This window comes from Bactrocera oleae, chromosome 6 (assembly GCF_042242935.1).
Source record: "Bactrocera oleae isolate idBacOlea1 chromosome 6, idBacOlea1, whole genome shotgun sequence".
Taxonomy (NCBI): domain Eukaryota; kingdom Metazoa; phylum Arthropoda; class Insecta; order Diptera; family Tephritidae; genus Bactrocera; species Bactrocera oleae.
Genome location: NC_091540.1, coordinates 69534679 through 69560601, shown reverse-complemented (window position 1 = coordinate 69560601; position 25923 = coordinate 69534679). Strand labels below are relative to the sequence as shown.

At 35.7% G+C, this 25923-nt stretch overlaps 1 protein-coding gene across 2 annotated transcripts in view; it reads left to right on the top strand.

Moving 5' to 3' along the window:
• Nucleotides 1-7879, top strand: part of PVRAP (PVR adaptor protein) — a 70246-nt gene extending 62367 nt beyond the window's left edge. For both annotated transcript variants that reach the window (XM_070112120.1, XM_070112119.1), the window contains 3 exons: nucleotides 6017-6329; nucleotides 6529-6875; nucleotides 6964-7879. In XM_070112120.1, the coding sequence (XP_069968221.1) occupies nucleotides 6017-6329; nucleotides 6529-6875; nucleotides 6964-7164 (861 nt within the window). In that variant the 3' untranslated portion in view covers nucleotides 7165-7879. The remainder of the gene's footprint in view (nucleotides 1-6016; nucleotides 6330-6528; nucleotides 6876-6963) is intronic.
• The last annotated feature ends 18044 nt before the right edge of the window (nucleotides 7880-25923 follow it).

Here is a 25923-nt window from a genome sequence, read left to right as displayed (position 1 = left end):
ACACTCACACTCACTCACGAGGGCTCGCAGCATTAAGCCATCAATCAGTGTAGCAGCAGTTCGACTGTGTGCCACACAAAATTGGTTGAAGTACGGAATCGCACGCATTTATAATGGACGAAGGAGTGAGAGAGTGTGTGTGTGTGAATACACAAAGAGCCAGGCACGTGCGTGACTGGGTAAACAAGTGGGCGAGCGGGTAAGTGGGTGAATGCTGGCGTAATGGATGAACAGTGACATGTTGCATAAATGACTGCAGCAGCAAAACAAATGCGTTCAACGAGGAAGCAGTGTGCAAAATGTAAGGCAAAAGGATATTTGCGATCAGCCGCACACACGCAAAAACACAAAACCGCCTCATCAACAATTTTCACTAGAATGTTGACGGAAATTCCAAATATATACCAAACATTAAAAGTCAGCGCTACAAAATGTGCCTAAAGGACCGAAAGTTCTTGTGTGGGTGTGTGTGTGTGTGTGGATAGCAAGTTCGACAGCAGCATTATATATACATAATTTTGAAAACTGTGTTTTTGCTGTTTCCCACATTTGCAGACCTCTTAATATATAACCAAAAACAAAGCTTGCGTCTAAACAGCTGTACTTGCCACATAGCTCAGCTGTCAATTCGGTTGATGCGTTGAGTTAGTCACACAGTTATTGTGTGGCATTGGCTTGTATTGGCCGGCCGTTGGTAGCAGTTGACCAAAAGAGGCACTTCATTAAATTTGCATACATTAACAAAATATGCCACAGTGTGCATGTGTGTGTATGGGTTGTGTACTCGTTTAAGCCGTGCAGTTAAGTGGACGATACGTTGTGTGTTTACATGCTACCCTAAGCATAGCTGTGCCCATACTTATGAGGTTGGAATCGTTCCCGCTAGGAATTTCGCTTGGTTTAAAAAATAAATGTAGTGTCATCAAAAGCAAGCAAAAAGCTTTAATTCGGCTGCACCAAAGATTTATTACCCTTCACAGATGCATTTCTCATAGAAACTTTGTGATTTTGATCGACCAGTTTGTATGGCATCTATATGCAATAGTGATTCGATCTGAATAATTTTTTCGTAGTTTGTATCGCTGTCTTGGACAATAATCTATGTCCAGTTTTGTAAAGATATATTTAAAAAAAAAAACTTTTCATACAAGAACTTTTTGGTAGAGATCCGATATCGGCGGTTCCGACAAGTGAGCAGTGGATAAACTTTCAAAACGATATCTCAAAAACTAAGTGACACTAGTCGTTTCAAGTATATAAAGATGGACAGGACTAAAACAACGCAGCTCATCACGCTGATCATTTATCGTTTCCTTCTGGATGTAACAAACACCGTAGAAAACTTAATATATCCTATTTTATATATAATAATAAGTGATTTGTTTAAGTCGCCCAAACGCAAGATGCCAAATATACATCGCAAGCCACAATAAAAACGACAACGAATTCTGACACGGCTGCTAAGTGGTGCAACAGCTGTGGCAAATGTGTGGCATAAACACATACCCATAAATATTTCCAGTATGCCTCTGTTTAGGATGAGTATTTGTTGTGCTATTTAAAAGTCAGCGCTTGTTGTTTACCAGTTTTCAATTAAACCATTTTTGGCTTGCGTAGGCATGGCAATTCTTCCGGTGCGTCGCCACCCTAATAACTCTGCGAAAGTGCTTGCGTCTGCTGCCATAGTGATTTGGATGTATTTTAAAGGGATGTATGTGTGTGTGTGTGTTGATTCTTTTTGCCTGCTACTATGTTTGTAATGACTCTTGTATGCTACATAAACAAGAAGCCAAAAATAATTTACCGAAAAATAATTTTACAGACAGCTGACAAAGAGAAAATGAAAATTTCACTACGTCAGTCACGCAGTCAGGCCGTCAGGCCATCAGGCCGTCACACAGACAGTCTGTTCGTTATTATAGTTGAAGTATGTGGAGCAAACACAATAGAATAAGAGAAATATATGTGCATCAAGCTGTATATATCGTATTTGCATTTAAACGGGAGAATATTAAGGTGGAACCGCTTTCACAAGGAAATATTTAATAAAATATATACTCGTACATACCTTGATGTTTTAAATTTCTTGTTACAAAACTTTTCTTTAGCAAACTTGAAATATATTTAATATATAAACTGAATAATATTTTTAAATGAATTTTTTCTGAGATTGGCCCTTTATATTTTTAGGAAAAATTTATCCTCCAAAAGCCTGAAATTTCCAGTTATTTCTTGTAATAATATGACTTTACACACTTGAAAATATAATTTTTGAATATATTTGATATTTCAATAATATTTACTAATGCTGATATATATTTTATTATAAATAAACAGATTTTTTAAAATTTGAAAAATGCTTAGAAATAATATAATTTTAGTATAAAATAATTTATTCAATATTTTCGACCTCAACTAGTGCGTGTGTACTGTTACTTTTTTATAATATTGACTCATATAAATGTAGGTATTTAAATAAACATATTAGTATATCGAGAATCCTTTTGACATGCTTGAAATACTTGCCAGTTTAATAAAGCCAAAACAACAAGGACACACCTCCGAACATACTTCCTACACATATGAATATGTATAATGCATCGTCAAATATTAATTTTATGAAACAGACAGTAAAATAACTCTCCTTTTAATATACTCAAAAAGCAAAATATCTTGTATGAACTTAGGGTAGCCAAGTAAATGTGTATTATTGAATAAATAATTTGGAAATTTTTTAGACAAAAAAAATATTTTTATTCATACAAAATAAATATTAATATTCATTCTTTTGAAAATATTTTTAAGTTTTTTTTTGTAAACAAAATTCTGATTCATATTCTTGCGACACTAATTTCCTTCAAATATATATAGTTTTTGAAATATTTGCGGCATTTTAAATATGACTGTTCAAAAATATATCCTTGGCAACTCCTGGCAGTATTGCAATTAAACAAGGATAACGTTTTCCAGAAATGCCATATAATTTTTATGATTTCAATTTTGGCAAAACATTTCTAACACATGCATCAAGCTACATATATGCAACTCCATCCACATGTGAGTATTTGTACCAAATATATATACATTTCTGCTCCGCCCGCCCTGGCGTATGAGTAATGAAGCTGAAAATGTAGAGAATATTCTCGCAAATTGTTTTCATTTGTGCAGTCGTGCATATCCACACGAAAACACTTCGCTTTGCTCACACACATACATAGACACAAGTACGCATACACAAACAGGCAGGCAAAATTAAAATATCTAATGGTATACAGCGAAAAGTGGTCGAAAAAATGCTGTCAAGCATAGTATGTATTTGACTGTGTTTGTGTGAGTATTGGTATATACTTGCATTAGTACTTGAAGTTTATTACCATGAAATTGTAAGTTACACGCCATAAAATGCGGGAGAAAAAGAATTCCACTTAAATGGAAATGTAAGTGAATGTGAAATCCAATTGCTACTGGCATGACAAATGAGGCGTAAAAGCAATGAAAAATCATCGTTACTTAAGAACACGTCGCTAAATTCTTAAAAAAATTCTTGCACTTTTTCGAATTTTTAATTGAAAATTTGCTACTAATGTTAATAAATTTATGAACCTTTTAAGATGAGAGACATTTAATGTTGATTTTACTGGTATTGGATATTTTTTAGCATTAATTTTTCACGCTGCAATACTAAATTTAAAGTTGCTTACTTGCACTAAACCTCTCCGCAATTAGACAAAAATTGTCAACATATATACAGTGTCGAACAAAAAATAAGAACACTCATTAATAATTATGATTAAAACGGAAGGTAAAATATGATGATTTTCGGCTGAGGTTTTCATCATGTTAAAGCAACGAAGTGAAATTCTCTGCAAAAACACTTTTTCAGCTACAAAAGTCGACCTATTTAAGGGAAAAATATTATATTAAATATTATAAATATTATTAAAATTGGAACAATGGAATAAGAATCAAGTTATGCCACCTATATATACAAGTATCAATATAGACCCGAAAGTAATATTATCAGCAATTTTAACAAAAATATTCGGTGGTTATGGAATATACAAGAAAATCAAACAGGTGTAAAACAACTGCTTTTCGCTGATTCTCATAATATTTCTTCATACCCATCTTCATGTAGATAACTTTCGTACTGCCATTGCTTGCCACGGACGTTTTCTTCTAGAAAAATTAGTAATCAACAATTTTCTGAAGTGCCCTCTGCCAAGAAAAAAAAACAGATATATTTAACACTAAATTAGTTAGGTTCCGAGATACTCAATTTTTTTTAACATAAAGGTATGATTAAATGCTCAGAACTTAACTTTAGTTGAAAGCTGCTATTCGATGAAAGAACCAGCAACGAAAGCACATAATCATTTACCACTTAGTAAATAAAATCATTGCGGATCAGATACTTTCAAAGCTTTATCTAAATTTTATGTGACTTAAGTTGACGCCGCTGACCCCAAAAGGTCCGCTGAGATTGTTTGAGTGCCAGCGACTGCACACCCACCTGCTTTCACTGATACTCGATGCGCTCAAAAGTGGCGATGCTGAATAAGCTTTAGCGCAAAACTTTGTCTAAATGCTACTAAATTATTGCATTGTCATGAGGTGCGGCACAGCGTAGCAACAACTACAGCAGCATAAATAGAAGAACTCATTCGCAAGCATTAACTTATTGTCGTCTTCACTCACTAAACCCACACCTGACAACAACGAACAAGCATAAGATGCAATGAGCAACAGCGCAGGGGTCGCATATTGGACTAGCCAACAGGCGAGCGGCTGCAGCATGCCACTTAAGTGCGCCAGCAATGACTAAGTCAAATAAATTCTTTTCTCTCATCTTTTTTTGTTTTCACTTGCTGACGCTCACCAGCCTCGTTCTGCTGCAAGTGCAGTCTCAGTCACTTCCGCCGAACTGTGACTAAACCGCAGTCGTGTAAAAACAAGTAAACTTGAATTGGGAAGGACAAGGCGTACAAAAAATTATTGGTTGAACTGCCACCAAGCAAGTTCAGGTATAAGCCACACCGTTAGTCAGCTAACAGCCAACACGTTGTGGAGGCAAGGCACTCTGCAGTCTGTATGCCGCAAAGGTGGCAGCAGTTTCGTTCGATTGAATGGGAAAAACTTTTCGCTATGCATTTACATTACTTCACACAAGCGCTGCCTCTTACCCCGCCTCATGACAGCACGGCTACCGTGCGCTCTCGTAGGTATTCGTATTATTATAGCCCACTGCACTGCAGTTTGTTGCTATGGTTTTTGGCAATAAATTTCTATAGCCGGAAATTTATTCGCCCACAAATGTTGGGTTGTGTACCACGACTGCCGGTCGCTGCTCTCACCTAGGGTAGAGTAGGCAAGGTAACAGCAAGCAACAAGATGAAAAAAAAAATACAGAAAAAAATCATTGCATGCATTACGGCGCGTCGAGTGAAACAGAAGAATAATATGGAAAGGCGGCGCAAAAAAGGTGCGCAAAACAAAAATCAAAGCATACTTTACGGCGCGTAAGGCTGTACTTAAACTTGAACACTTCAGCGTGAGCATTTCGTTTTGCTTTTTGTTGACTTTGCGGCGCATATTTTAGTTTGCCGCTTTCAACATTTTTTAGCTCTGTATTCGCAACTCTTCCAAAGCGTGAAAAAGTGCATTTTTGCGGCTTAACCTGGTACTTTCAAAAGCGCACCGCGCTGCCTGCTCTCAGCTAACTTCAGCCACTACTACTGCTAAGTACTTGACGGTGTTTGTGCGTCTGTTCTCGTCAGTTGGCGTTAAACTTTGAAGTTCAAGGATAACTTAAAGCGCAGGCAAAGTGAATGGGCACACTAAAGCTTAAGCTGCTTAAATTTTGTATAACATACTTTAAGGCTGCGTAACAGTTTGTTGCGTTTAAAGCGCTATTTACATATTTATTGCATACTTTAAGGCGACGTTTAAAATCATGTAATGTGTGTTGCATATTTTTATGCGTCTTCTGAATTGTTGTTGCTCTTTCACATTTCAGGTCAAGCGTTTAACCATGGGCTTGCTGCGTTCAAATGAGGAGTCGCGACCGCTTGTCAGCATTGGCACACCCACGGGCACAACAAATACAAACACACTGTGCAACGCCAGACTACATAATTCGGCAAGCAACAAAATTTATTCGAATGGCTATATTAATGAGGAGGCCTTTGAGCCGGAGAAATTTATTGCGAGCAAATTCGGTGATTCCTGCCGGCAATCGCTGACGGCTATACCCATGCTGGACACTGTGAATCTGAACGACAACACCGAGTTCAATCTAAAGAAGCGTTATTTGCGTGAAACGAGTAGTGGTGAGTAGATAATGAAATAACGGTAATTATATTTACCACACCTATTAATTTTCTGAAACTTTATCTTAGAAGCCATCTTTACGAAAAGTTTCCAATAAACGTTTTTTTGTTTAGGAATTTTCTATGAGAAAATCACGCGGTCTTTTTATCATAATTATCTTTTCTTTAATCTCTGCTTTTATTTCAAATCTTACAACAGCAAATTCCAGTCCGAAAATATTCGCCAATCGCCTGCGCAATAACACATTATCAGCAGCCATGCGCTCCAGCACCACCACCAATTCCACTACAAATACCACAATCACAGCGGATGCCTTAGATGAAACCGAGGAAGCTGATCTCAAGGATGCCTCGTGGTTTCAAGCTGGTATTTCACGTGACATAGCCGTCGAAGTGCTGTCGAGCAAAAGTCCTGGTGCCTTCTTAGTGCGCAAAAGCACCTCCAAGCCGGGTTGTTTTGCCTTAACGCTGCGTGTGCCATCGCCACCTGGACCAAAAACGGCGAATTACATTATACTACGAACGGCGAGAGGTTATAAAATAAAGGTGAGTAGTTAGTCAACATTACAATAATCGTATATACTTAAATTCTTTTCAAAATAATTGTTTTCCAACCACAAATATTCCCTATTAGGGCTTCCGCAAGGAGTTCTCCACGCTGCAGGCCTTAATAACTCACCATTCTGTTATGCCGGAATTGCTGCCAGTGCCGTTAGCCATGCCACGCCCAACAAATATGACCTCATCGAGACGCAATATCGATGACTTTGACACTTACGATTCACTACAAATGTTGGTGAAGTACTTACGCGCAAAAACTTTGGAAAACGAGTAGTGTTAAATTGCGCAGTGGCGTATATTTATAAGTAAAGTGGCTATAGTTTGGTCTTACCTGATGTGAATAAGCACAAAAGAAGCACAAATTATGTTACAAGCTATGAAAATTTGAATTACTATAAGCTAAATAAATACCTTACTGGAACATGCATACTCGTTCATCCAAGCTTGGTACTCTTAAGTCCCATCTTTTCACAGCATAATTTATAATTTCCCATTGCTTTACAAAAAGCATACCCTCTACGCACACAAAATTGTTTAAAATAAATATATATATTGTAGATATGTATATGTATCAACATATTTGCGTATGCATGTTAGTAGATATATGAAAGCAAAAACAACAAAAAAAAACAAAAATGTCTATAGAAAAATGTGATATCATTAAGTGACACTACAGGTGACTGCGGCGCACGAAAATGGCTCCAGTTGCAAAACTACTTACATAGTTTACTTAGTCTGTATGTATTTAATGTTAAAGTTGTTTGGTGTGTAACTGTTAAGGGTGGCAAACGTACACTATTACGCATTTATATGTATGTGTGGCTATGTACAAATATTAATTATAATTATAGCATTATTATTTGTGTAAGGAAACGCCATGTTTGCAGCAAACTTTGAAAAGTTTTCGGTTCATTGTAAATATAGTTTATTTTGTGCAAAATCAAAAATGTGAGACATGCAAAATAAATTTGTTTAGTTTTCATAAGAAATGTATGCGATTTTTTTTCCAAAACTGCTAGCGATAGTGAAAAGGTGAGTATGTTGCAAAAGGCAAGGACTTTCAAAAAGGGAAGTTTCCAAATTGTTGCTTATAATCACTTGAGGGGCTCTGGCAGAGTTTTTCTTAAGGGCTTAATTTAAGCTACAAGTTCAATAAAAAAAAAATTTCGGGTTTTCCCGGACATTTTCGTGAAGAGACATTTTATTATATAAATACATCAAACACATGCATTTTTAGAAAATTTAATATGCTTCAAGAGCCGCCTAATCTTAAAATTATTGATTAAACTTGCGTTTGAAGACACGGAAAACGTTAAATCACATTATTAAACCTGATCATAATGGCTTATAGATAAAATACGTTAAACTCGAGTACTACCGCAACCGTACTTTGATTTATTTTTAGGATAGGTAACCTTTACCAAAATATATCCACATCAAAAACCTACCGTCTTCACGACACGCTTTTTCAAAAACTTTATGTTTGCATACATTTTGTAATATCCCCTTTTTTTGATGACACGTAAGTATGTCCCCAAATACAATATAACATAATTAATTAAAGTATCTTCAAATAATTTACTAAAAGCTTTCTGTGCTTCGGATAGACAGAAAAAAAAGAAGTCAATTTAAATCCCCACACAAAATTTCAACCCAACCGATAAAACCGTTCTTTATCTTCTCAAAACCGGCCTTCAAAATATATATATATATATTATATATTTTTTAAGTTTGTCATTATTTAAGTCAATCATTTTGTTATATTATATTATTACTCATTCTGCTTTGGTATTAGTTCACATAAAACCCGGCAGGAAACAATAATCGAAGACACGAAAGGTGGCCAAATAACTATACCTACGCAAGCAATAAAACTAAGTACGTGTAAATACGAGTAAAACACATGTTGGACTATTAGATGAATGCAAACAAAATGCAACCCTGCGCTATTTTCTTACGTCACAATGACACAACAATGGCATTGCTAAAGTCAGTCATATTTTTCCTCTCTGAAAGATGAATTACTATATTGGCGATTATCAATTGTGCTTAAAATTTGCTAGTGAATAGTAATCAACTAATAAATAATAAAAAAACTTATTGAAAGTTATTTTCAGCAGATTTACTCAGTTTTAAACCCATAACTAGCAGCGATGTGGTACATTTTCGAAAGCATGAAAATTTAGTTTGAAGAAAAACAGAAATGAAATTGATATTATCAGATACCTTATGACCTTTGTATTGAAAATTGGCATTACTTCTGAAGTGTGCCTAGTAAACTCATATTTACATTGAAGAAAATAAAGCACTTAGTAGTATGCCAAAAGCATTTTTCTATACTTATTAGGAAGAACAACTATTCTAACCTTTAATTTAGTATGTTTACAGTGAATAGCTTATAACATGACTTAGGCTGGATATGAATATGAAGCAAATGCTACAAGCACGCAAAATATACAAAGAAAAGCTGGAAGTTTAAAGGACATCACTAAATGTACTGGACATTAATATATATTTAAGAATTTTTTCACATCCGTCGATTTACTGGCCACTCAATGAGTATACCATAACCAAACGGGTTTGATTGTTCGGTGATATAATATTTTTTAAATTACATATGTCACATATTCCACTCCCTTATAATATTTGAAGTTGACTTGGTCTCTTAACTCCTTCAGGACCTACCATTCACTAAGCTAAGTGCTTTTAGACTTCGTTATTTGATAGTTTTAAAAATTTAATTTTACTTCTTAGTGGGTTACGCCAGCGAATGTGTTCTCAAGTACCCACACACGCACACACACGACACAACCTAGATATGTGTATATTACAAAGTGTGTTTTGTTTGTTTGCTTCACTGTCGTCTACGCTTCGACAATGAAATCGAAAAACTCTGCTCATTAAGAAAATTGTGTTCATTCAATGTTCCATTAAAAAAGTTTTTCCGCTTATGCAAAAACAAAAGCAACGCCACACAATTGAAATTTATAATGGCTACAAAAACAAAAAAAAAAAAAATTCAAATATGACGCAGCAAACAAAAACAAAGTGATGGCATCAGCATTTAGAGAAGTTGAGGTGCTTATATGAAATGTGACGAAAATCATTTTTATGATAGGAGTGAAAACAAAAAAGAAATCTAGAAATTTTATATATAGAAATGTATGAATGCCGCACTCACACACACACAAACGCAAGTCTCGAATGCTTTGAAATTTGCTCGCCAAAAAATGAGTAAGCGGCTCCAAATGGTTGGTGTGGAGTGTGAAGTGTAATAAGCTGACTCTGTTACTTTTGTGTACGGAGAAAACTCTCTCTCCTGTTGTCTTTCATTAAGTAGCATTTCACATTCCCTCCGCGTACTTCCAGTTATCTTCTCTACCTTGCTGTTATAATTGATTTCGAACAGCGCTCAAGATCTCAACGATGGCGCAGCGCTGCCGAATTGTTTATTTGCTTTTTAAATATTTAATGAGAAATTGGCAGGAAGGACTTATTTTTCCAATGGCTGCTGTCTGCTGCTAAAAGTTTGCTGTCAGCGGGTGGGATTTTTGGATGTGAGAGACAAGTAGCGAGCCCCCAAAGACGCCAGGTATCCAAAGCTGTCACAGCTGACTGCAATGTGTTCTTTATTCGTTGACTGCGTCGCATTAGGGAAACTCGGCAGATATTATTATTTTTTCATTGAAATAAATTTCACTGTTCTGAGAAGCGCAAATTTGTTTGATACAAGCAACAAAAAAACAACAACAAATATCATATGATGTAAATGCGACTTTGACGTTGACGTTGACTTTGACTTTGAGTGCGGTGCAATTTTTAATTTTTTCAACTAATTATTTAAATGTGCTTTTTTTAGGTTAAATGCCTGCAAGTTCGGGATGCGCATTCATGTGTAACGGAGCTGATAATTGCAAAATGTTGGAGTAAAACTTTTGCGTTGTCAATAGCTGCAGACAAAGGGAAGAGGGGGTGTCATATATATACCAAAAGTAATAATTACACTAACACACTGTAGCATCGATGCTCAAAACTTCGGGATGCGACTTCAAATGTATTGGAATAAAAACAAAAATATGAAAAGAAGCTAAGAAAAACTTGAGAAAAAGGTTTAGAAGCTCTTCTGTCAGAACAATTACTATTTTCCGTTGAAATTATAGAAAAACCCTTTTTGAGAGCAATGCATTACTGAAATAACTACTTTCATTTAGTAAATATTTCTGATCAAGCTAGAAATTGAAAAATGTCACTAAAAATTTGTATGTAAGCTTAAATATTTTTATATATCCTAATTTTTTCAAAATATGGCACCCTTACCAATATAATCATGGAACTACCTAATATCAGATGGCTGCCATAAAAATAACTGTAGTATATCCGCAATATAGTGGACGACAGAGGGATGTGTTTTTCTTCGACAGCTATGGCAAGATAGCTTTTATAGCCTTGAGCTCACTGGCCGTATACTCGAAACTAGTTAAGTATCTACTATAACTCGAGAAATATTTCTCAATTTCGTAAAAAAAATAATTCAAATTTATTTTAGCTGCATTGAGACTAAGCATAAAAGCATTGTAGTGTAGAGTAAGGGCAAATGAATCTATAAATATTTCTTCTTAATTGATTCCACTCTCTATGTAGTATATGTATCCAATAGCAAACTAAGCTACTCTTCCCCTTCGAAATTCAATTAACAGATTTCTACTCTAGGGCGCTCATCAACAAGACACTACCACTAATGAACCACGCTTCATTTACATAAAATTAATCGGACTTAAAATTTTGTTAGTATAATCTTAACTCTTGTTTCAGACACCGTTTAGTCTATTTGAAAACTATTTTCACAAAATTCTAATATTAAGTCGAATTGTAAACCTCCTTCCGCATGCTTTTAGCATATCAATGAAATAAAGAAGTCAAGAAAAGTTGAAAAAAGGTAGACACTCGCAACGTCTTTGAAGAAATTGGCAACTTTTTAATGTAATTTGTTCGCCAACACGCGCGTCAATGACTTAAGCAGCTATCTGCAATAACAAGTGCTACAACAACAATCAAGACAAGCAACAAATGGTCTGCAGCCTAAGAAGCGCATGAGTCAACGTCCAACTCACACCACAACAACATTCATCTGATACAGCTGTTCGCCGGCGCAAGTTAACTTTATACACGACAGTTGGAAATGTGTACAGAATTACCGCAATTAAAAAGGATTCCAAGTAGGACAAGCAGCAAGCGGAAATTACTGGTCAAAGGATACAAATTAAATTCCAACTTTGATTCGATAACACTTTTTCTCTTCGCCGCCTTCTTTCATCCGTGCCATTAGAGCATTTTTCTTCATTGGATTTTCACGCTTCGTTGCAATGCGTAGAAACACTTTTCCGTTCTTATTTTCCTCTCGATTTAATTTTCTCTTCGTTAGCTGACTTTACTACGTGCACGCGAGGGCGCGCTCGTTGGTAACAAATTAAAATTGGATAATGTCGGTGCATCAACATAAAAAGTTGCAAATTGTGCTGTACTTTGCTACAAAAGTAGGTGATTAGGGAAGCTAGGCGCCACACAGTCGGTGCGTGAGGGAGAGACAGCGTGAAATATGTAATGGGTATATACTTTTTATGGCACGTCCTTAACACTTATGAAAATGTGTGAAGCGCGAAATGCGCACGTTTTAGAGAAAATATCCCCAAAATGGAATATTTGACGAAATTTTCATTGTATGTGTAATAGTTTTTAGATGAAATCGAAATTTATAAAATTTTAATTTTATATTTAATCCGGTAAAATCCGGACAGAATAAAGGCTGAAATTACATAAACTTACAAAAGGCTGAAAATTTGTGAATATGTTCAAAACATGATTAAAAATAGCATACGAAAACACGTCAGCGTTCTGATATTTAGAAAAAATTACTGATGATGAGGTCAAAGGTCAAGATGTTTTTAAAACTATTTTTCCCTCGACATGACAGAGGGGCCATACTTAGACTGGTTATATTCAGTCCTTTGTGAAGCCAAACGAAAAACTTCTGCAGTGGAATAATAGCTATGGGCAAAGCGCCCTGAACCTATCACAAGTCTGCTATGGTGTTTTGTGTATATTTCCGCTATTTCACCTGGATGTCTAAAAGTATGAGATCCGATATGTTTTTGCCTAGATTTGACTAATTCGAGATGGAAGTATTGAGACGTTTTTAACTTATCTTCTTCCAAGCAGCTGATGCAGCTGGCATCCGGTAAGATGTTTACTCCTACTGCATGAAACCCGATGGTACAGTGTCCAGTTAGAACTCCTACAACCATTGAAAAGTGAACCTTGCTGAGAGCAAAGAGCTTCCTAGACCTATTTCGATTTACCCCGGGCCAGAAGGATCTTGCGACTACACAGCTGCAACGCTTGCTAGGCTGACCTGAGGCCCAGCGGTCCAGTAGCAAACCACAGGAAGCCAAAGGAGATCTTACTCATTCCCATTCCGTAGTTGTTGAGACCGAAGTACCTGTCCTTGAAAACTCATCAGCAAATCAGTATAATCGTAAAGTAACTTCAAGCTAGAGATAAGGAATATGTATAAACACAGTGGGAGGCTCTTTTAAGCGCCATCGCCAAACGCGCCTAACACGAAAAATATTTACTTTTTTCTCCACAAAAAATTGTATGTGTGTTCTGCTAATATATACTGATAAAAAATATGTACCTATAAATATATGGTAAAAATTTTAAAACAGTTAATACATTGGTTTGTTTTATTCCCAAATATCGCCTTTATTTTAGGCTGCCAGGGGCTGTGTAGGGGCTGTTTGCCCTTAAAAGTGTTAAGAGCGCGATGTACCACAAATTTCTTGTCTATAATTGTCTATATTTTGATGAATTTTTGAAATAGCATGTATTTTATACAAAAAATTTGGCTTCTATCAAAAATTTTACAAAAATTAAATTTCATAAATAAATTTAGTAAAATGTTGCCATTTTGTTTGGTTAAGTTGTTTTAATATTTTACATGCGCAACTATTCTAAATATTTTTCGGTTACAAAGGTATTATTGTGGTAAGTTTTGCTTACTAACTTTATTACGTAAGACATAGAATTTACAAGAACTACTCGCATACACACACACACTTGTATACACATACACATACATATGTACGACAGTATAGTTGGAAATTTTTAAGCTCCACGTCTTAAGGCATTGTTTGCATTTCGTTGTAAGTACTTCGAGTTTTTGCTCTTCGCACAGCTTTTGTTGTTGTTTATGTTGAATGCAAGTTTCTGCTCTTTTTGTTATCACGTGCTGTTGTTGTTGCTCTTGCATATACACAACAAATTAGTTTTTTGTAAGTTTCTTCTTCTTACTGTACGATGCTTCTCTCGTACGATGCTGTTTGCAGCTCGCATAAATTGTTGTTGCTCATCTTAAGCACTGCAATTTTATGCCGGCACGCAGATTTCAGTTAGATTTAAAACTTTGGCGTAAATTTCGTTGCTAGGCTTTTTTTGTTGCCTTGCAATGCAATGAATGGAAGCAGCGATGAAGCTAATGTGCGCCGAGAGTGGCCTAGAAAGTGTGAGAAGCGAAGATGCGAAGTAGCTACACGAGTGCATACATATTAACGGTGAAGTGCAAAGTAAACGCTGGCGGCTCAAGTATAGAAAAATACTATACGCTAGGGAAAAATGCGGGGCGAAAGGCGTGCAAAGTTGCAAAATGCTGGCAAGCAAAACAAAAAATTACACAAACAACAATAAAAAAGAGAGCAGAAAACTGAAAGAAGCACAATAAAGTAGATACAAGAAAAAAGACGCAAGAAAAGTAGCTGTAAACAAATATTTTGTGGATGCTTGCGCGGTGGCGGAGTCGACGCCGAGGCAGCTGGAAGACTTATTACATTGCCACGTTGCCAGGAAGGAAACAACACAAAAGTGGCTTCCGTTAATAAGCGAGTAGTTCATTTCTTTTTTCGCTAGGCATCAGATTGGCTGCTCGCTGCTGCAGCATCTTACTTTTCGTACTCGCTTACCAACATCGTTTGTCGCGCTGATTCGGCTCTCTTCATTGCCAAGGCAGTTGCCAAGGATGCGCTTAAGTGGCAGTAACAGTTTTCATGCAAATGTTGCTTAAACAAACATGCTGCGGCAATGAATAAGCTTGGCGAAGAGTCGAAAAAAGGGAACGCTATGCTGTATGTGTGTGTAGTTGTTGATAGGCTCTTAAATGGGTGTGGGTGTAATATTAAGGAGTATATGACATTGTTGCAAGAAGTTGATATTATGCAACAAAGTAAGAAGGCATTGAAAGGAATTTAGTATAACTAGTGAATACAAGCTTAAAAAGTAGATGTGGCACACCTTAGTGATTTGGCAATGACAATGAGTGTGCAGCTGGTAATCAAGGCATTATGTGGTGTTTATATATACCTGAGCTCTATTCAGTTGTGGCGCACATTAAATTTGAATACATTAATATTTACTACTAAAATTGGTATTTTTTTATTATTAACTGTTAGCTTCCTACATCAAAATACATATAGTAGTGGTTAGAGTCATTAGAAAGATTAGAGACTTAGTTTAATAATATGTTTGGTTAACATTGTAAGCATTGACGCTAAAAATTTATTTATTTTAACTAAAAGTGGCTAGCTTAAAAAAAACGGTAAAGAAAAAGTAATTTTTTTTTAGAGAAAGGTTAAATTAATAAATTGCTGGGGTAAGAGATCTGCTGGTTCCTCAAAATCAGTCCATCCTCACATTATTTAACAGACGAGGGTGACCCTAAGTCGAACAGTTGTCTTAAAAATAGCGCAAACTTTATTACGTGGAATTTACAAAGTTAAAAATAGATCTTTCCGTAAGAGTCGACAACGAAAAAATGGCTGAAAAATGCACTAAAAAATTAGCGACGTTGCAAAATGGATGAAAGGTTTTTATTTGGCTTATTTATCTTTTAATGCTGAATTGGAAATATCAGACCTGCCTTTGGTTCGGTCGATCTTTGAGGAGCACACCTAATGTAAAATTAAAAAAACTAACGATTTTTCTCATATTTCCTTAAAATATCTTACCTTTGATCACAATAAATTTTTAAATATATATCTCGATTCAAAATTTTGCGTTAAAGTCTTCACAAATGCAGACGCTAAGTTCAATCAGCTCCATCAGTGGATCATTAAACGCTTTTTTCTAAAACCTACATTTTTAAAATTTCCTTAAGTGATTACTAGGAGACAAATGATTGGACCATTATTAAATATTTTGCCCCGGAATTTGCAACACCCAGAAGGAAACATCAGAGGCCTTATAAAATATATACATAAATGATCAGCATGATGAGCTGAGTTGATTTAACTATGACCGTCTGTCTGTATATATACAACTAGTCCCTCAGTTTTTAAGCTATCGATCTGAAAATGTCCACCTGTCTTTTTTCACTAAGAAGCTGCTCAATTGTCGAAACGGTCGATAACGGACCACTATAGCATATAGCTGTCATATAAACTGAACGATCGGAATCAAGTTTTTGTATGGAAAACTGTTTTATTTGAAGAAATATATTCACGAAATATGGTATGATTTATTCTTTAAGGCTATGAGGTAATCTCCGAAGAAATTGCTTATTTCGGATCACAATACCATACCCGCCATATAAAGTGAACGATCTAAAGCATTGATGCAATGCTAGTAATTTCGTTCAGATATTATTTACTTTGAATTCCTTATTTAATATAAAATTAATTCTCCAATTACAATTTAAAGTTAAAGTTTAAAATTTCTTAACACAACAGCTTTCCAACTTTTTATCGCTGGCAGTATGCGCGAAACACATTTAAATCGCATTAATTAACATTGATTTTTCGCAGTCGTCATTGTCATGAGCAGCCGCATTTACAAGCGCACTCTCAATGACAATCACAACGGCAACCTTGGCAACCAACACCGTTATTATTAACTCTTTGCAACGTGCATCAACAACACGCACAGTCGCCTGCACACATATGCATATATATGTATGTAAATGTGTACAAATATGCTCATTTAATTGCAACAGGCATACGTGACGTATACGTAACCTATGAAGCGCCAAGCCGCCGCCAATGTATGATCGATAACAAACACATACACGTACACATGTCTGCTGCACTAAATCAACACGAACGCGAACAAAAAACACATGCTGATAAAAAATAATGCAAATGAAATTAACACGAAACTGCTTAACGAGCTCCACGCCGCCGAACAGGCAACAAAGCGTGAGCGCAACAGTAGCGAGAGTGTGCTGGGCTGAGGGGTGCGGAGATAAGCGCGTCGTTGAGTGATGCGTTACAGCGAAATTCAATTCAATTTACGAGATATGCGCGTTACACACATGCATAATAATCAATAATAAATTTTCATTGCAAAATTCCGACTTTTTTTTCAAAAGAAAAATATCATTTTTTTTTTCTTTTGCCTTTAGTTTTTCTTTTTGCACTTTTGCGCTTTTCCACGTATTTCATTTCGTTTGCCATTTCGTTTTTGCTGATTACAGATTTTTATTCGCCACTTAAACGCGCAGCGCGCTGCTACCGTGTATGTTTGCAGGTGTGCAAATGTTGGCTGCGTTGCGCTCGGTTCTCTGCAGGCGAGCAAGCTGGCATGCACACACACACACACGCCTATGTGTGTATGTAGCACATGTTTACATTCCTCATACACACACTCCAAGGCATGTGCAAGTCAACGTTTGCACTCATAATATCGGTCGTTGTACGTGCAAAAGCAGTTCAGCTGCAATGCAGTGCAATCGAGTGCTCGCTTCGGCCAAGCCTTGTTGCTGCTGTCGCTCAAAGCAGAATGATGATGAAGCTGCTGCCGCTGCTGCTGTTGATGGCAATGACGTGTATGAAAATCTTATGAATTTTTTAAGATTCAATGTCGCATTCGCTGATGTGTAAAGTTCGTCGATAAGCGTAAAGCGCTAAGATAGTGCAAGCGAATATTGCGATTTATACGGAGAATTAAGATAAAAATCGATGAAACTTAAATGCTTTTCAATCGGACCCATCATATATGAGAAAAAAAGGAAATTATTTGTTCAGTTGAAACTTTAAGGTAAAAATATTTAAATGCTAAAATAATGAAAAGGCCGTAGCCGTTAAAAAATATTTAGTTAATGACTTTAACTTATCCCAAATAATCATCAAATCATGTTCAATATTTTAAGAATAATTCTGCATAAATTACAGCACTATTAGATGGCTTCGACTTCCTATTAAGTTTGTTAAAGTTCTTATCCTTTGTAGTAAATTCGATTGACTGCAACGGTAATGTGAATAACACAATTCCGTCACTCTAGTCCCGGGGCATCATCCTAACGAATAACTAATCGATTTGAATATTTTTTGGATTATTTGTTGTGCTAATCAAAACTATTGAAAAAATGAGTTTAGAGAAAACTTAAAGATGAAATTATTTTTAATCAAGGTTGCCAGCTGTTATTATATTTAAAATCAAAAAAGTGGAATGTCGAATGACACAACCACGGAATCAAACTAAAGTGGTATAGGAAGTCTTCCAGCGAAACAAATGGTTAAAAAGAGTTGCCACCTATATAAAAAATATGCAATTACTGAATTAAAATACATAAGACATATTTCAAAAAAGCTTGGAATTTAACAGACTTCAAAAGAATTTTGCGTTATTCAAACAAATTATCAAATAAACGTTGCATGACAACACTTATAACAAATAAAAAGTATAGAGAAAAGAATCTTTAATGTACATAAGAATATTTCCAAAAGAATCAGCAATAATTTATATTAATCTTTGATTATGATAATTGAAATAATACTTACAGCCTTAGAAAAAAAAATTTGTATGTGTTTTTCTTAAATACCGTAACTAAAGGTGACACCAACTATGTTATTATAAAATACCGTTTTACTACTTTTTTTCAATCGTGCTAAATGTATAAATTTATCGAATAAAAACAACACAAGTCTTAAATAACACAATTTTCGCTTTTCAGGCATTATTTTGTGAAATAATAAAAAAAAAATGTGGAAAACGGTTGGCTTCAAGGGCCATCCCTGCAACTTCCCGCTAATTTCATACGCTAACGTTCAAATTTCGCTTTTTTCACTGCTTTTGAGCTCTTCGAAATTTTTCGTTTTCAATATCTCGCAAGTAAATCAACCGATTTTGATCCGGTTTGCGGCAAACGATGTGTTTCTTCAAGGTTTAGAACTGATTAGTTTTTGGTGTCGATCGGTCAAGTCGTTTGGAAGAAATTCGAAAACGATTTTTCAAAATTTTTGACATTTCTCAAAATCTACTGGTCCGGTTGGGTCCAAACTCACACGAAATTCAAGTGCAATGAAACCCTTTGGAATGCCGTTTAGTTTATTCAAATCGGTTGAGCCGTTTAAAAGTTATAAGAGGGTCACATACATCCACACACACACACATACATCCACACATACATACAGACATACGGACATCATCGTAGAAATGTTCGGGGAAGCTTCCTCGACCCTCAGAACGTCGAGATCTGTTGAGAACTCGATTTTTGCAAAATGGGGTGAAACCAATATCTTCCCGATTTTTAGAAAATTTTCCATTTTCTTAGCGGGAAGTTAAAAATGTTACAAATTATTCTAAATGATTTAAGGTTGAACTTCGACCTCGAATAACTTTTGAGCGATTCGACTTACAGCTAACATTATTTTAGACATTTTGTGTAGATCGTTTAATTCTTACAGGAATAACTTTTCATTTTCACCATACAACAATTCGTTCAAATGGATTAAATGTGCATGGTTGCACCGTAGCTATAATACCCTTCACAAATATTACTTCAGTTTGTATGATGTATGTATATGTAGACAATAATCCATGCCAAATTTCGTGAAGATACCTCATCAAATGAAAATGCTTTCCATACAAGCACTTTATTCCGATCGTTCAGTTTGTATAGCAGCTACGGTCGAACAGACAAATGGACACAGCTTAATCAAAAACAAACAGCTATTAGAATTTCGTTCCTAATGCAAGCACATGATAAACATATGTGTCCGATTATAACAAAAACAAAATATCGACAATGCATACACCGCCCACGAAAAATCACAATTCACCTTTTCCGTTGAACACACCTCGTACGCTTAAAGTCTGAATTATATTGTAGATATTTCATGAATTAGCAACCGTACAGATCAATCTTCATATATCACTTAATAAAATTGCATTTACTTTGCGGCCCATATATATTTCTCTATATGCGCACATACACATGCATTCATTGAACTTGACCAACTTTGCTCGCCGGTCAATAACTAATTGAGCGCTTGCGATATCATCAAATATGGAAAATTGCTTGCAGCACTGCGTCACTTTGACCGAGACAATGATTGCTGCAACGCAACAGAGTAATGACAGCAGCGGTGGCAATTTGATCATCTCAATTACCACTGTGGGCTCATTTGGCCATATTGTGGCCGTGCGCTCATTGCAAACATTGCTGCCGCTCATATACACTGTTGTCGTGGTTGTTGTTGCTGCAATTGTTGCGGTCAATTTTGTGGCGCCAACTGATAAACAATTGGATGTGCATAGTTCATGTGTGCGTTGGTTTGTTCGTATTTGAGAATCGGTATTTGGGTGCACACGAACTTCTGCCCATTTTCGTGCATTTGAATATTAGTTGCGCATGAGTAGTGCTATAGCTGCTTTAATATTCATACATACGACATTTATTGGAATTAAACTATTTTAAATTTTAATTTATATGATTAAAACTTTAATTTTCTTTTTTGACCGAGAAATCACTATTTCTATACCCTCAACAGGTTTAGCTCTTAACAACTAAAAGGAAACGTCGAAGCCCCTAAAAAGTATAAAATAAATTATCAATATTACGAGGTGAGTCGATTTAGCAATATTCGTCTGCCTGTATACTCGCATACACGCACTAGTCCCTCAGTTTTCGAGATATATGTCTGAAAATTTTCCCACGCCCTTTCCCCCCCAAGAATCTGCTTATTTATCGGAACCGCTGATATCGGACCACTATAGCATATAGCTGCCACACAAACTGAACGAACGAAATCAAGTTCTTCTAAAGAATTTTTGTATTTGTGAAGGGTATTATAACTCCGGTGTAACCGATGTTAACGTTTGTTTCTTTGTTTTACAATTCCAGCAATTGATTGGCCCTTAAATGTGTACTTAAAGCCAATAAATTCGCTTTTTGACAAAAATAATCTGAATATTGGCTAATTTTAAAATAAAATGCTGGTATAAAATTTATTTCACAGACTCAAGTAAAATTTTCTATATCCTTATAGAAATATATATAATATACTTGTACTCAAAGAATAAATTGTCAGAACTAGGTCTTAATACGGTTCTATACTCGCTTAACCCATTAATTCAGACACTCTCTAAGTTTTAGCATCATAGACAATTGGAATTTGATTTAGCAGACCAAGAGTGTAGGAATTATGATATGCAATTTCCAATATTAAATTTCCTGCTGGGTCGCTTTGCATAACTGCATGTCTGGCTATGTGACATTGTGGCATACAAAAGCATTTCGGAGCACAATACGGATTACTCACAAATCTATTGCATGGTCAGTTGTGCAACCGTGTTAAAAAGGAATGGATAGCATGTGTGTGTGTATGCAAGTAATTCCTGTTATAACGGCACTTCTAAAAAGATTACATTTAGATTAATATATGCAAGTGTTAACCAAAAATGTCTCTCCACACGCTCAATATAAGCTTACTGAAAGCAACTGGTTCACAAAACTACTGCAGGTTTAATTAAAATATAGTCTAGATACTACAACATAAAATAAACTATGGTTAATACTTCACACAAATCGTAGAAAATTATTAATGTGACATATTGCCATCTTCGAAGTTCTAGCAAGTTCTGCTTTTGATTAAATTCACACAATATGAATTTTTAAAATTTTCCAAAATTTCCAGAATTTTAAATATGAATGTTCCTATATTCATAAATTTATCAACGGCGAATGATTGGTCCTCACACACGCAACCACAATGTGCTGCTGCTTGCAAAAACCAATATTTGCCATACAAAATGCCGAAGCAAAGTTGCACTTGTTTCCGCAGCAGTGTTTAACATAGTTGACTTTGTGATATTCATTTTTCTAGTTTTCCTCATTCATATTTTTTTGCACTTGCAAAGCTGCACTAAATCCCAGTGCCATTGTTGCTCATCGTAAACTGTTACATAGAAATTTTTTAACAGCCATGAGCTGACTCAACTCGGCTTTGGACTTGCTTCGCTTTGTTATGCAGATTTTTCACGCACAACCAACACACACACATACACCGTACAATAGAATGCACAATGTAAGCCATGTCTCTGTAACGATGAATTATCTGTGTATATGTGTGTGTGACTGACTGAGTCTATTTTAGATACAATGATATTGCAAAGTGGACAAAATACATGCTGCACATAAACACAAATATATCTATACATATTAAGTATGATACCCATACATCCATCCTTACATATTTACATATTTCTATATACATGTATATGTGAGCGTCTATCCCCTGCTAAGTTACATTGTATTCAGTGGCTTAGTGGCTTTATTAATATTTATCAGGCGGACTTAAGCAAGTGTCAACGAAAGTGCGGTGGCCACAAAAGAGATAATGTCACATGGGTTTACTCTAAAAGCAATATATGAAAATGTTTCGGTTGAAGAGAACAAAAGAAACTTTAAAATTGTTAAAGACACTCCATCTGGTGAATGTGGTAACGAAAAACGTACAGTGGCTTAACTATTTCGCATCAAATGAAGTAGAAATATTAGAAAAAGTAATATGAAATTAAGTAAAACCTGATACAATATATAGGTATACACTTGTATATATATAATGGGATTTGAGAAATTTTGGTATTCATAAATGAAGCAAGAGAAAAAATTACCGTGCAGGCAGTGCATAAAGCTTTACTTATTGTATGGCAGCTATTATGAAAGTCAAACTATTTATGAGGCAAGAGATCAGTCTAAAAAATTCTAGATACTCTCGCAATTTGTTAGGACTCAAGTAAAATAGCGAACCTATTTTATTCACTTTCGGTACGAATCAATTTAGGCGAGCGCGATATTTTCTAGTATTATATAGTCATATATAGGGAGAAAAAACTAACGAGATTCTTTATATTTGTTATTAAACTATACCTATACACTATCAAAAAACTAGGCTGATCTCAAAAGGAAACGTTAGAGACCCTAAGTATATATATATAAATGATCAGCGTGACGAGCTAAATTGATTTACACATGTCCGTTTGTATATATAGGAACTAGCCTGTCAGTGTTTGAGACGAAATTTGTTGCTCATTTTTCGAACGAATTTTCAACTAGACTTTCGGGCTCATGTTGCCAAACCGGTTAAAAGCTATTTCAAAATCAGTGGTTGAAAAGATTTGCCACACTCGCCTTATAGCCAGACCTTGTCCTTTCTGACTACCATTTGTTCCGGTCGGTGCAGAATGCCATCATTGGAATACGGTTCACATTAGAACAGTTTATCAGAAATTAGCTTGATTTCTTTTTGGTCGCCAAGCCGGCTCAGTTCTTTGGGATGGAAAGCACAAATCGCCAGAAAGATGGCAATTATTATTTTTCTTAAATAAATGTTCAAATTAAAAAAAAAAACGCGAATATAGTTATAGACCCAATATTAGTATATTAATTTTAGTATATTAATATATATTTCCAAACTATATCAGATGATCTTGATTGTTGCTCAAAGTTTGTGCAGCTAACGTATGGCAAACAACTTTGAAGAGCACTTTTGTTGCGAAATCATAAATAGATCAGAAAAAAATGTACATTTTTTTACATCACCACTAAGAGGCCAAGTCTATGATATATAAAGTTTAAATAATTTACTGTCGAATCTAGTTATTATTACTGTAGCGAGGGCAGTTGCAAACTAACGCAATCTAAGTTGATTTCTTTCTTTCTAAGATTAAGCCTCAGTAAAGCCGCCTCAGACTACAAACTCTAAACTTGCTCAGCAATTTATTTACTTTGAATAAAACTTTTGTACATGTTTTCTTAAATAAACGTTCAATTTTCGAAAAAGCAACAAACAAACGTGAATATAGTCATAGACCCAATATATGTACGAATATATTAATTTAAGTAGTTCGGTAATATCAGATGATCTTGATTGTTGCTCAAAGTTTGTGCAGCTAACGTATGACAAACAACGTTGAAGAGCACTTTTGCTACGAGATCATAGATCCAGAAAAAAAATCCCAAAGGGTTAGTTGATGATATTTAATTTAATTATATCACCACTAAAAGTCACCAAGTCTATGATATATAAAGTTAAAATAGTTTACTCTCGAATTTACTATTTATTACAGCAGCGAAGACAGTTATAAGCTAACGTATTTTAAGTTGTTTCTAGATACGACGTACGTATTCATATATAGTCGCAGTAAAGCCGCCGCAGACTACAAACTCTAAACTTGCTCAGCAATTTATTTATTCTGAGAGCATTGCCTAGACCAATTGCACACAAATTGCGGCACAGTTAATATCATTTGCGACATATTTCCTCAGCTCACCTGCCGCAAGCAATAACTGCCACATATACTCGTACATATGTATGTCTATTTGTAGGGACAGAAGGCAAAAGCATATTAAATTTATCGCTCACTCTCACTTCCTCAGTTACGATCACATAGCGACAATTTATGCTTATTTATATGTATCCGTGTTTGCTATTGACCTTAGTGGCGATAAATTAAAGGATTCCGGTTGGATAACACATGAATGCCAGAGCTCGTTCACACATACGTTTATCGCACGCTCAAACACACATACACACACACAAATAAACATAACCAATACCTTAACGAGGCAATAACAATTTATCGCTTTCGAAAGCGAATTTTTCAGAAGAAGCTAAAGCGGACAGGTACTTAAATAAGTGAATGGATCTGTATGCGCGTGTATATATGCTGTAGTATGACCCAAGATTCATGCTAGCTTACGGTAGTACGCACCCAACACATATCGTGTGAATTAGTTCCGAAAAGATAGGTTATGGAGCAATCGAATTCAATATCTCAAATGCAATACAAATAAGTAGCAAAGCAAAAAAATAACCATCTTTAACTTAGTCACATCCGTCAGCCAAATTTTTTGCTTTCGCCTTTCCTTAAATTTTCGGTGAACTCCAATCATCCACATTTTCCACTAACCACGGGGTCACCATTTTCCATGACTTCCGCATTCCGCGCAAGCGAACCACATTAGCCAAGGTGACTGCGAACAGCTGTCTTCTGCTTTCTACAACCTGCCTGCCATCTGCCATCTGGCAGTGGGCAATGACCATGGCCGTGACAATAAAATCGTTTCGCGCAATTGGAGCTCGCAATTCGCTATCAGCACGATGCCAATAAATTTGAGTGCTTATGTAGTATGCGCATACATATGTCTTTGCTGCCACCGCAAATGCTCATTGTGCGCGCAGTATGAGCAATATATCCAGCGAGCGTTTCAAATTGCTCACGTCGCGGCATTTTATACCTGGCACATTGGCCACTTTGTACCTTTCAACACCTCCAACTTCGCTTATTTGCTGGCTTATCTGTATGTATGTGTACTTAAATGGTCACAGGCACAATGTCGCAGCTAAAGGGATTTCATATAAATTATTGCCCAACCATTTTAAGTGTCATTTCAAATAAACGAGCGCCGAAATGAGCTAATGAACGAATACATCGGACTACATTGACTCTTCCTAAGCATTTAAAATTGCTACACCGCAGTCTCTGCAGTTAAATAGAACTTAGTAGTTGGCGGTTTTCAATTTTCGAACTGCTCAAATCGAAATGATAAAATTGTGCAATTTATAATCGAATTCAACACTATGAGAATTCACCGTTTTTACGCTTCGGACGTTACTGGTTTAACACCATTGTAAATGTTTACAAATATGTTTCTGAAGATATTTTCAGATAACCTTAACTATTTTCTTGGATTTTCTAGCAA